This window comes from Lygodium microphyllum, chromosome 5, assembly GCF_053477565.2.
Source record: "Lygodium microphyllum isolate KBCC chromosome 5, Lygodium_microphyllum_v1.1.10, whole genome shotgun sequence".
Lineage (NCBI taxonomy): Eukaryota > Viridiplantae > Streptophyta > Polypodiopsida > Schizaeales > Lygodiaceae > Lygodium > Lygodium microphyllum.
This window is the reverse complement of record NC_141139.1, coordinates 145330337-145344232: the sequence shown is the minus strand read 5'-3', so window position 1 is coordinate 145344232 and position 13896 is coordinate 145330337. Positions and strand designations below refer to the sequence as shown.

General features: G+C 41.6%; 1 protein-coding gene across 1 annotated transcript in view; it reads left to right on the top strand.

The window, feature by feature from the left end:
• Window positions 1–12664, top strand: part of MGD1 (monogalactosyl diacylglycerol synthase 1) — a 115406-nt gene extending 102742 nt beyond the window's left edge. Inside the window, exons 6-8 of the mRNA XM_087678486.1 lie at window positions 10493–10555; window positions 10656–10730; window positions 11767–12664. Of these exons, the coding sequence (XP_087534612.1) occupies window positions 10493–10555; window positions 10656–10730; window positions 11767–12006 (378 nt within the window). The 3' untranslated portion in view covers window positions 12007–12664. The remainder of the gene's footprint in view (window positions 1–10492; window positions 10556–10655; window positions 10731–11766) is intronic.
• The last annotated feature ends 1232 nt before the right edge of the window (window positions 12665–13896 follow it).

Here is a 13896-nt window from a genome sequence, read left to right as displayed (position 1 = left end):
AACCTCGCTGGCTTCCCGCAATCGGAATAGGGCATGTATGCTTTGGAATACAGGGAAACCCCGCCTGACGAAGATTCACTTTGAGGTTCTAGGGTTACAAACATTGGTGTATGAGCTGAAATGGGATACTTTTGTAGGACGCTGTTTCTGATGTGGCCAATTAGGCCATTTCATTTCGGAATGCAACAAAAATATGGAGGTAGGGTAATGCCCCATGGACCCAGATATGGAAATGTAAGACCATCTCCCTCAGGAGATGTTTCAAAAGCCCGAGGCTGATCATGAGCAGCTTTCCTAACATGGCTGTGATGATGGCTAGAAGGTCGTTTCCCATGGTGGTGGGGAGTGTGCTTTGCTTGCGGATGGGCGGAATTTGTCTCTTTAGGAGGATTCCTGGGTTACTGTGGTTCGTCGTAATGCAAGACAAGATTCTCGCCCTATTCCTGCCCATCTTCTGCCACCTCCTATTACTCAAACCTTTCAATGTAGAGGAAAGGGGTTTTATATGAAACCTTAATCTTCGCATACTTCGGCAGTAGAAGATAAAAGGCCTTTTAATTTTGCCTTGCGATTCGATGCGCGTGGAAGGTTTGTGCCTCCTCGAGATGGTTTCCGCTCCCAGCACCAGCACTTCCCTTCCTGTGCTTCCATTGCCGGTTTGTAGAAGGTAGATCTTGTTGATGTTATTCGAGGTAAAATGGAGAGATTCCAGGCTGCCAAAGCTATTGATGTAAAAGGGAAAGGTAAAGCGGCAGTTCAATAGCTCTTTTCAATTGTGATTCATCATGAAAATTGCTTTGTGGAATGTGAAAGGCATTTCTTCGGCAAAAAACAGTATCGGTTGTGGAAAGTGGTGCTAGCTAGAAAATGGGATGTTTTCCGTATTTGAGCATAAACAGCATGCTTTGGCTGGATCTTCATATGTATGTAAGGATTATGCAGTTTTCTTTAGTGGTCGTCCTCCGCACAGATCAGGAGTTATGTTGGTTGTCAGATCCTCCCTACAACCATCATTGGTCTCTCAAGACCTACGTGGCCGATTTTTGATTCTCGAAATAATAATTAGGATGAGGTTTTGTGGATGGTAGGTGTGTATGCTCCTTCTAATGTAAGGGAACGTCGTTAGCTTTGGGAAGACCTGCACTGCCTTGCCATGGGTCGTCCAGGCTTTGTTATGGGGGACTTTAATGCATGTGTTTCTGTAGAGCAGTCGACCTCTCTGCATTCGGTTATGGATGGTCCTGAGCGATAGGCTTGGGATGCTCTTGCATCGGCATCTTTGAAACAGGACATGTGGTCCTGGATGTATCCATCACAAGCTGGATACACTTATTGTTCTTGTTAGCATCCAAACACTTGGGCCCGACTTGATAGGATATACATCTGTCAAAGTGACTCTTTTCTTCTTGCAATCATCGATATGTGCATGGAAAAACAACATGTTTTGTCAGATCATTACCCTTTGGTCTTGGAAATGAGCCAGAGACCTGTTCATGCATTTAAGGCTCTCTTTGCCCGCTTGCCTCTTTAGTTTAATCAATCTTTTTTGCAGCACAATCAGTTTTTGGAAGGTGTTCAGCAATTTTCAGCAACTGATAGCCTCTTTTAGCTCCAGGGTCCTCTCTATAGGGATGGAAGCATGGGCGGTTTTTAGGGATAATGTGTGAGTGTTATCCCAACAATATGGTATTCAGCATGCTTCCTTGTTTCGAGCTGAATTGCAGCATGCTCAATCCTTTTTAGCTCATTCCTTGTCTGTGTGTCAGAGTGGGGACTCTAACAATGACTTGCTCACATGCATTGAATGGCTGAAAAGGCAGGGTCCAATCTCTTGAGGAAGAGGAATATGCAAAATATTTTTGAAGATGAAGTGGAAGAGGTGTTGTTTCACTTGCCAAGAAGGAAAAGTCTAGGTTGGGATGGGCTTCCTAATGAGCTGTTTTCAGCCCATGTGCAACAGCTTAAGGACCCATTAACATGCTTGTGTCAGCAGGTATGGAACTCTGGTATGATGCCTATGGATTGGAAGAAAGCTGTCATCAGATTGTTGCCCAAGGTTCCCTCTTCGACCTCTTTGAATTAATGGAGACCCATTTCTGTTATGGGATCGTTATATAAAATCTTCTCTAAAATTATTGCCAACAGATTGCAAAAAGTTTTTCCGCTTCTCATTCATCCACATCAATACGGTTTTATTAAAGGTCGGAATATTATGCACAACATTTTGAATGTTCAGCTCGGAATTGACTATGCCAAAGCTTCTAGCCAGCAGGTTGTTACGCTTCAGCTGGATATTAAGAAGGTTTTTGATCATGTCAGCTGGTCTTTCTTGCGGCAATTAATGTCTACAATGGGTTTTGGGCCCTATATGATTTCTCTAGTTGATACTATCAGTTAGGGTGCTGTGGCCCATATTACTCTTAATGGAGGGATTACTGAGGAAATTGCCTTATTCCGGTCCCTTTGACAAGGCTGTCCTCTTAGCCCTTTGCTATTTGCTTTGGTTACTCACCCCATGCTCTCATTACTGGATAAGTTGGCAGCTCAAGGTGAGATAGTTGGCTTAACTCTTCCTGGCGGTGACTAGCTTGTGGGTCAATCTTTGGTGGATGATTATTTTATGTTTCTTAAGGCGGATGGTATTAATGTTAATTAGGCAATGGTGGCCTGGAATCTTTTTGCTTTGGCATTGGGTCTTCACATTAATACTCAGAAATCCATCCTTCTCTCTTGTACGGAGAATGATTTACAGGTCTTGGACTAGAATGGAATTATGATCACAAGGGGCAATATAACTAGACACTTGGGGTACCCTATTGGTGTGGAGGTTGCTCCCCGAGCCTCATGTAAATATTAGTTACGTAGTTACACAAAGAGTGCGAGAGATAGAGTATGCTGACCTCTTGGTCTGATGTAATAGAAAATAACTGCTACAGACAGAATGTTGACCTGATGGTCTGAAGGAGAGGTGCATGTTTACATGGATAGAATGCCAATGCATAGTGAAATGCAAAGAGAGATGTAGATTTTCACGCTCAAAGAGAATGCGGTGCCCTGGGGAATTATTCACTTGCCCAAGTGTCCTTTTACAATCATGTTATCTTGACAATGTGGCTAAAGTTGCAAATGTCTACAATGTGTAATACAAAGTAGATAAATGTCTGAATGTGAATAATTGTAAGCATAATCATTGTCACTATTAAGAGAACAAAAGGACCTCCTCTCAAATTGGAAGGAGAAGTAAGAGGGAAGTACCCTCTCCTCATCAATCGGAAGAAGTAGCGGAGGGTGTATCCAAGCCGCGATCCGTGGTAGAAGGTACTGTAGAACCAACTTATTGACCACCTTGGTTAAAATATTTGCAAAATTATAACTGGATGGCACAATTTCTAGGCAAATGGTACTTAGGCCAACCTGCTCTTTGGTGAAATGGAAATGAACCGCCACGCACCTTGTCCGAGAGATGAAGGTAGGATTGCTCGCAGGGCAATGGTACTCTAGTTCTCATAGTAGACAAATGTAGGTGATTTACAAGGAAACTAAAGTGTGGCTAGCAAGTTCCTCATATAGATTGCCTCTGTAGTACCATCGAAGAGAGCCGAATATCCGGCCTTGGTTGTGGAAGCCACCACTATTGTCTACTTATGGCTAGCCCAAGAGACATGTGATGTGTCCAAGGTGTAGAGGTAGTTGCCATTGAAATGCCAGGTGTAAGAATCTCTCGTCGAGTTAGAATCACTATATCCTTGCATGCATAAACTATGATCGTGGGTTAGTCCATAATTACATGTACACCTTAAATATCTTAACACACAAAGACAAGCAATCCAATGAGACATTCTAGGTGCATTAAAATATTTACTAAGCAAACTTATTGAGTATGCAAGTTCTAGTATAGTATAAATCAACCAAAGTAAATTTTCTATAATAGAATGATAGATATAAGCATGAAAAGGCTGACCCGAGGTATCCTTGTGTAGATGGACAGTGGTATCAAGAGGCGTGGCTATTGGCTGTGACTAATCAATGGAATACTGTTTCACCAGTTGTAGGGCATACTTCTACTGTGACAGAAAGATACTTTCCTCAGATCTAACAATCTCCATCCCCAATAAATAAGATAATAAACCTAAGTCTATCATCTCGAATGTAGAGCAAAGTTTTGTCTTGATATTTATTATATATGTAAAATTTGAGCCAATGAGTAATATATTATGAATGTGCAATAGGACATAGCTGACTCCGCACTAGTGGTACACACTTATAGATTTGAATTATGGGGGGTAGAATGATGCCAATGAGTCCTAGGAGGTATTAGTGAGGTAACCGGTCTCGCAAAGGAGGCTTGGGAGTTGAAGTATTTGCAGGAAGGTTAAGAGTGGGCAGTAGACTCGACTCACTATGCACGATCTTAAATGATGTGAACAAAGGAGAGAACAAAGAATTTATAGTGATGGGTTAGGCACAGAGATTGAGACAGTCAGTCGTTACACGCAGTGAGAGACAGAGAGAGTGAGATCTAGTAGAGTAGAGAGTGAGCACGTTTGTAGGTACAATGACGAGTATGTACCTTTAGGTTTTTAGATAGATATATATGTGTAAGTACAAGTGCTAAGGGTGTATTCACACCCAAGCACCTTTAAAGGCACGAGGGCCTTTATTCCCAACAACCTCCCATCTAAAGGCAATGTGCCTTAAGAGGTGAAAAGAATCAGCTAAGTCTAGGTATATACAAAGCTGAAATACATATATCTATCCAACTCCCATCATCTCTCGGCAATAAGCAAACCACTCTGTTGGTTGTGAGAAGGTCTGCAGGATTATCATCTGTATGCACTTTGACAAGTTCAATTCTCTTGCTGTCAAGTACATCTCTAATGAAGTGGTACTTCACCTGTATGTGCTTTGTCTTTGCATGAAAGATAGGATTCCGTGCTAGCATGATAGCACTCTGACTATCACAATGGAGAACAGGTAACTTTGTGATGCCAAGCTCTCCCATCAGACGTGAAAGCTATAAAGCCTCCTTGCATGCCTCAGTGGCAGCCATAAACTTTGCCTCAGTGGCAGCCACATACTTTGCCTCTGTAGTAGACAATGCAACATACTTTTGTAGCATGGAGATCCAAGGGACTGCTCCTCTTGTGAAAGTAAACACATACCCAGAAGTGGACTTTCTGCAATCCGCACGACCAGTATAGTTTGCATCTGTAAAGCCAATAACAGATGCCTTCTGCTTTCCAAAGCAGATGCACAACTCCTTTGTGCCTTTGAGGTATCTCATAATACCTTTCACTGCATCCCAATGCTTCTTGCCAGGAGCTGCCATGTATTTACTAACCACTCCCACTACAAAGGCAATGTTAGGACGTGTAGCAACCATAGCATAAAAACTGCCAACAACTGAAGCATATGGTATCTTGGCCATTTCAGCCTTCTCATCATCAGATGTAGGCCTGTCCTCTGCACTGAGTTTCACATATGGAGGCAATGGAACCCCAATTATTTTCCCTCCCTCCATATTGAAACGCTGCAAAGCATGGGAGATATACTCCTGTTGAGATAGATAGAGTAAGCCTATCGACCTATCTTTGAGTATTCGCATGCCAAGAATGTGATTTGCATCACCAAGATCCTTCATGTCAAAGCTGCCATGAAGACTTTGCTTCAATGAATCCAAGGCACGAGTATCCTTGCCAGCAATCAGCATGTCATCAACATACAAAACCAAGATAATCAGGCTACCATCTGTTGCCTTCTTGGTATACAAGCAGTGATCCACTTGACTTCTATGAAAGCCTTGAGACTACATAAATGTATCAAACTTATGATACCATTCTCTTGGTGCTTGTTTCAGCCCATACAAACTCCTTTTGAGTTTACATACCATCTTCTCTTTCCCCTTTTCCACAAACCCTTTTGGCTACTGCATATATATGTGTTCATGCACATCACCATGTAAAACTGTAGTCTTTACATCCATCTGTATAAGTTTCATATCCTCAAATGCAACCAAGCCCAAAATGGTTCTCAATGTAGTCATCTTGACTATAGGAGAGAAAATCTCATCAAAGTCAATTCCATCCTCCCGCTTGTACCCCTTTGCAACTAATTTTGCTTTGTACTTTGGTGAGGAACCAGAAGTGACATTCATCTTGTAAACCCATTTGCATGGAAGTGTTTTGTGCCCCTTAGGCAACTGTACCAAGTCCCAAATGCCATTTTTCTCAAGAGATTCCATTTCTGAGAACATGGATTTATACCATTTCTTGTTGTCTTGTCTGTCCATTGCTTCCTTGAAGCAAGATGGTTCACCACAGTCTGTGAACATGACATAATCAGCCACATTGTTTGCACCAGAAACAAATCTTTCAGGTTATCTAGTAGCTCTAGACGATCTCCTAACCCAATGCTCATTGTTTGCTAGTTGTTCTTGCAAATGTCCATTTTCAGCATGCCGTCCTGGCATTTCAGCTTGCAAATCAGCATTAACAGCTTGTTGTCCTGGCTGTTCCTGCACATGTAGTGGCTCATTATTATGGGCAATAGCTGGCTGATCATTTCTAGCATCATTTCTTACATTTACAGGTTCATTTACAGCAAGCACATTTTGCTGTCCAAAAGGTATTTCTTCCCGGAATAAAACCCTACGGACCTCCTCTGTCTTTTCGGGCTGTTTGTGCTTGCGATCTTCCTGGAAGATAATGTCATTGCTGCGTACTACTTTCCTTTTCTCGGGATCCCACAATTTATACCCTGTTTTACACTTGTCACCATATCCTAGGGGAATGCATTTACGGGACTTTGACTCAAGTTTGCTGCGTTTTTCTTTACGAATGTGCACAAAAGTCTCATAGCCAAACACTTTCAGATGAGCATATGAAGGTGGCTTACGCGACCACGCTTCTTGGGGAACTTCCCTTCCCTCTCCCCAAAGACCTGTTTGGTAACTGAATAATTAAGTGAACGGCTGTCATAACAGCCTCTGTCCAAAAACCATGGAGTAATGCAGCATGAGATAGCATCGTACGGACCTTATCCTGCATGGTTCGATTCATATGCTCTACAACTCCATTTTGGGCCGGATTGTGAGGTCCAGTGAGCTCCCTCTTTATCCCTTTGTTGTCACAAAATGCTTGAAAGGCCTTGGACACATATTTCCCACCATTATCAGAGTGAAGACTCTTAAGTATCTTATCTGTCTGATTTTCAGCCAATGCCACGAATTTTTTAAACTTGTCAAGCACTTAGTCCTTGCTACGAATAGGGTAAACCCATACCTTCCGTGTAGCATTATCGACAAAGGTGACAAAATATTTTTTTCCCCCTAAAGATAATCCTAGCATTTGACATACATCCGAATGTACTAACTCTAGAGGAGAAGATTTCAAAGAAAGATACATTTTATGTGACGTCTATGCATGTTTGCCATAAATACAATGATCACAATGCTCAAAATCAGCATAACGAAGACAAGGCAAGTAACCCAAACGAGAAAGCACTTTCATTCTTGTTTGACTCATGTGTGCCAACCGGCTATGCCACAAAGAAACACTTGGCTGCTCGGTCACGGCAACAACATGGTGACGCACACATTAGATACATGAAGTGGATACAAAGTATTACTCTTGCAACCTCTGGCAATCACTCTAGATCCCTTACAGATCTTCCATTTTCCATCACCAAAGGTGGTATGAAAACCATCATCATCTAGCTACCCTGTGCTAATCAAGCTCTTCTTGAGCTAAGGTACATGCTGTACATGCTGAAGTGTAAAGACAGAGTCATGTTGAAACTGTAACTGCACACTACCAATACTTGCAATCTCACATGCATAGTGTCCTCAAGATAGACAACACCATGTCGACCCCCATATAGGCAGAGAACCACTCACGATGAGGGGTGACATGAAAGGAAGCACCTGAATCGAGAATCCATGTATGCATGTCATCATCTGTATCTGTAAGTAAAGCATGTGCACCAAAGTGTGAAGAGACAAAGAGCACGTCACTCCCACTATCATTGTTATGAGTGACTACATTCACCTCTTCAATTTTTACACTGCTCTTCTTAGGCTGACTTGCCCTTCTTCTCTTCCTTGCTATCATCTGTCTTCTTGCCTTTTCCTTTCTCTTTCTTCCATTTGCAACAATCACATTTAAAGTGACTCTTCTTGCCACAATGATGACATTCAACATCTTTGCCACGTCATTTACTGCATCCCTTGCTATCATATTTGCCTTTCTGCTATGATCTACCCCTAGTATGCAAAGCACTGAAGGACTTATTGGGTTGTTCTGCTAATTCATTTCTTTCATGAGTAGAGCACTCTCTACATCAGCATACAAAAGGATCACATTAGAATTGCTCATAGCAGTGCTGAATGTATCCCAACTCTCTAGTAGAGTGCAAAGCAAGAAAGTAACCTTAAATTCCTCATCAATCATGAACTTCAAGGCAACTAGGTGACTGAAAATGGAATTAAATTCACTGGAGGAGACATTGCCATACCCTCTTTCATACGCAAATCCATAAGCTTTTTCAGCCAATACACTTTGCTTGCAGCACTCTTCTATGCATACAGTTCTTCCAGTCTAGTCCATATAACATATGTAGAATCCAAACCTTCAATCTTAAACAACAAGGCGTTAGAAATCGATAGCTCTATGGTTGAGCGTGCAAACTCATTTAACTCATCCCAATCATCCTGTTCCATATCTGCGGGCTTTGCCCCTTGTGTCTTGATCGGCTTTGCCTACTTCTTTTGTAACAGGATATTGTAGCACCGCTTTTGCCAAACTGCAAAGTTATGTGCTCCAAGCTTCTTTATGTGCATCAGATTATTGTTGTCATTGTTGACAGCCATGATTTTTAGCCCAAACCTGACCAAAAAACAACAAATGCAGGCCCGAACTACACTCAAGTGACCAAGGTACAAACAAGTACCAACCAGCAATAAGTTGGCAAATCTGTCCACACTGTGGCTCATTATATGCAATCACCTTTCAGCCACTGTTACTGCATGTAGATAAATTCACAAATCTAGCTTTGTATGGTGCTAAACGTTTTTTGGTTTAAAAGCATTGCTGATACCTCTTTTCTCACTCTTGGTGTTAGACTACTCATGGGCACTTCATTCTCTGTTTGGATTGGCCATTGGTTTACAAATTAACTTTTGATGGTTAAAGCTACTATTGCCTTCTGCCTGTGAAATCATGTGGCTTAAATTGCTTTGGCCAGGTAAATGTTTACAGTCAAAGGAGGGTATGAGACACTTGGGTACTCAAGAGGCTGGAAAGTCACTATAATTAAGTTGGTTACTAAAGAATCAAGCCACGTGTGAGATCCTGGAAATAGTTGCTTGAAACTAACCAAAATAGAACTTGACATGGTACCCAAAGGACTGGAAAGTAACTCTATAAACAAGAAAGAATTTGGGTTTTCTAATATGTGCCATAATGGAACTTTTAACACTTAACCATTGTGAAAATGCATCACCCTATGTTTGCAAGGAAGCAACTTCATTGACTTGTTTTGGTCCCTCAAATTTAATGTTGGTTACTTATGTTGGCAAGAAGGTAACTCTTACTGTTACTCACAATCAACCTTGGCCATTTACACTAACAACTGTGTTTGAATATGAAAACTGAAGCACACAGGCATTGGATCACTGCCCACTGGGAAGTTTCTTTGGAATTCTTTAAAGGGAATTTTCCAGGATGCCCTTATTCAATTCGTTCAATTCAGAATTGGACAGTCTTGTGCGTATTTGCAGTACCATTAGAGGGCACTGTTATAGGCAGGCATGCATTGGAATGGAATCTGTGGAAGATCAACAGTCCATAAATGCTTACAATTTATCTAATCTGAGTAGCAGAGAGATTGTTGATAATGAACAAGTAGTCTCCTTTCTATAGGCTTGGCGCGAGCTAAGGCATTATCAGCCTGTCCCTTGCCTCAGTCAAATGGTCAGACTTAGAGGGCTGGAAACTTAGCACATCTGGTTAGTGTGCTCATTCTTGCATTGTGTGTCTTCAATTCAGGTCTTTTTCAAAGGTCATCTCTTGCTCCCTTTCCCTCTTCTCACACTGCCCACCCTGTCCTTGGAAAGAAAAGAAAGAGAAAACAATCCCTTTCAGCTTCTTTTCCTTTTCCCTCCCTGTTGTTATACATGCAATTTCTCCCTTCTATTAGAGATGTGTGATGACCCAAGATGCTGTTAGATGCATGTTTAGTGGGGTCTCTCTTGGAAGCAGAAGGAAGCAAATAACACATAATGAGGCATGTGAAAATCTGGCATGTGATGTGCATCTGTATCTAGAGGTTTCCTCCGTGATGTCATGCGGATCTAGCCTGGAGGTTTAGAGAAGGTTCTTCAGATTCTGAAACATGTGTAATTAGACATCTTGATGGAAAGTTCTCTCAATAAATAGTTGTCCATGAGAAGCTTGAATTGGAGGCTCTAAGTGTTAAAGTGCGGGTATGCTCGCAGATAAGGGGCTTTGAAAAGAACATGGAGGAGTGGATGGGTGCATGTGATTGTATAATTACAAAGGTACTACTTGATCTTTCTGCAGCAATGTAACAGACTGTATTGTCTTCTAATATAGTTGTATGGTTTCTGCTGATTTTAAGAAGATGTTTTGCTCTTTCAGGCTGGGCCAGGCACTATCGCTGAGGCAATGATTCGAGGGCTCCCAGTACTACTAAATGACTACATTGCAGGCCAGGTGTGTACATATTACTGATAGCGAAATATGGATGGCCACAGCTGTCTTCATATTGAGTTGTGTAGCTCTGTCTACTTTCTTTAAAGCTCTATGTCAGGTGTTTTATTAAGCGCATTCATCTATGCACATGGATGTGAATGTGCCATGTGCCATGCATATGAATGTGCACATGCATGCATGCGTCCACATGTATTTCCAACCAGGAGGAGCTGAACTCAAACCTCATGGGATTTATTGATGATGGATAACAGCTGGGGGCCCTGCCAGAACAAGATGTTTCCTTCCATTAAAGCAGCCTGCAAAATTGACAGGTGCAAGTGAAGCTGAAGTTCCAGCCTTTTCAGGCTGCAGCACCTTCAAAGGTGGTTTTACCCATTCAGAGAAAGTTAACAAATATAATACCCTTACAAGTAATGGTATAAGTTTAAAAAAACCCGCCTTTTTACAGAGAAAAGGGGAGCTGCTGTAAGGCCTTCCAAATGGAAAGTTGGGTGACACTTTTACAGTGAAGTGTCTTTGAAGGTGTTTCGCAGCAGCTTTATTGGGGGTTAAATGTTAGCATGGGTAACATTTGTATGCAAAGGGCTACCAGTGCAAGCAGCATGTGTTATGGGGATGCTGGTAGAGAACGCATCAGTTCATTTAACATCTCCTACATGAGTTGTGTTCTGGGTTCCACACAGATTTTATTTGCAGTTTTAGGAATTTCGCCAGATGTTCTTGGGGACCAAAGGATTTTGTACACCTCTTTGATGATCCCATATTGGACAGCTTGTAATCATATGGCAATCAGTTGGATGTGCTTTTCTTTATCAGTCTCACTCTGACAGTCCCTCAGAGGCAGTGTTTAGCTGTAATAGAACTTGTATACGTATTTCTTAGTGTAGGTATTGCAATGATAGAGTCCAAATATGCAGGCATGTGTCATTCATGTGTGTGTAATGCATGTGTGCTAGGTCAGCAAAACCTGCGAAGTTGTATATCTTCCCGTCTCTATGAAAGATTCAAGCTAATTACTGCTGTCTAATAAATGCAGGAAGTTGGAAATGTGCCGTATGTGGTGAACAATGGTGCCGGGAAGTTTTGCAAAGATCCCAAGCAAATTGCGAGAATTGTGGCCGATTGGTTTGGTCCCAAAATGGAGGAGTTACAAGAGATGTCGCGAAATGCCTTGAAACTTGCAAGACCTGATGCTGTCTTCAAGATAGTGCATGATCTGGATGAGCTTGTACGGCAAAAGGAAATGATAACTGAGCCGGCTCTAGCTTATACGTAGATGCAGTGGTGCCTCTTATGAGGCTCAGCAGATTTTGCAGTTTTTTGTGAGGGCTTTGGCCCGAGCGTACAAGATGTTTTTGTGAAGTATAGGCTGTTTCAGCACCTTAGTGCCTTCGTTCATTGAACGGAATCTTCGATTTTTTAACGATCTATACGAGAAGAGAGCAAAGGCATGAGAGAGACAGAGCGAGATGAGTTATTCTTTGTGTAATGGTGAGTTCATTAGCAAGATTGATGCACTTTCGTTTTGATGATGGTATGTGCGTTCTTGCAAACGCAAGAATTGGAGGGTCCAAGTCGGAGGTCACCCATCATTACTAACTTATTTGTTTTCCCTTTGTGGACTCATGGAAGTTGTGATATGCCTTCATGTGAATGTAAAACACAGAGCACTCTTATAAGGCGGTGCGATCACCTTCCCAAGTGTGCCGTGTGAAGTCATGCATGAGACGAGGTGCTGCAACGCTATATGACAGCACTATGCAAGGTCCAGGTGCCTTTGCCACTGGCTAGTGCATGAGGGTGTGAGTGAAGTCTACCTGGCCAGTACCAGTGCAAGAACCAGTTGGCCTAACATGGCCTTAGATGGGTATAATCCTGCTTGGAGTGAAGTATCTGTTCCATGGCGTGGCCTGTGTGTTATGCTGCTCTGTTGTAAAAAAAAATAGCTCTTTTGAACTAGATCATTCTGGTTATCTGTCATTTTATGTTTCTGAGGTTTTGTAGGTTTTATGCCAGGGTGGTTAAGTCATGATCAGTCAGTCAGTCGGTCAGTCATCCATCGATTGTGAGTATCTAACGAGATGACAAAAGTAGCATAGGTAGTTGATAGTAAAAATAATGGCCCAGGTAGCATAGGTAGTTGATTCATCCTCGTGACCCAATTTTTTGAAATCCTTTATCCTTTTAAAGGTGCCTGAGAGTTTGGTAAAACAATTCTGATAACATACAATTGTCATCTTGTTCAAGAGGTTTGGGCATGGTAAATGCTGTTTGGATTGATATTGGTGCATTCTGAAAATTAAAAACAAGCTAGTATCTGCAGTAAAGAATGCGACCCATAACCAGAAGAAACAATGAATTTGCTTCTAGGTAAGAGCTTGGGGATATGGTCAAAGGAGTAGCATCTAGAGTTTCCCAAATAGAAGAATTAGCTATGGTGGGAATCAAGAGTCATCCTTTTCCACCAATTCATACTCGTTAAACTCGTCCAAAATGAAGTGTTAAGGATGAAACAGGCCAACAGTAAACTTGTAAAAAATGAAGATCAGCCTTGGGTAGTTGTATGACCTTGAAATTGTCAACCTTAGAAAGTTAGTTTGCTCGTTATGTTGCTTATATGACCAAGCCATGATACTAGCCCATCAATAAAATGAGGGCAAGTTTCCAACAAAGAGCCTTGACACATGTACCTCAATGAGGGCACAAGTTTACCAAGTCGACTCAACTTAACCCTAAATGTGATAATCTATGTGAATGATATTGTATCATTGAAAAAGAGAGACGTCATGTTGTTGCCCAAAGTCTATGCATAGTGCATTATAGGATTGCATTGTTGCATAAGAAAATAGAGCCTATTGTGATAGGCATTATGGAGAATGATTATACTATAAGCAATAAGCATAGAACCTATAGTTAACATCTTAGAACCATGATAGAATACCTTATAACATTTATGGGAATATTATGAAGACCAAGAAGAAAGAATATTGCTATTATAGAGCATAGAGACGAGACAATAATATAGCGCAAATTGTCAAGGTGTATTATAGAGCATAGAGACTAAGGGCAATCCGAAGACTAAGACAAATATGATGTCTAAAGCCATGTCTAACACTTGGCACAACTCATTGATTAGATGGTCACAACCAAGACTCGAATCCTTATG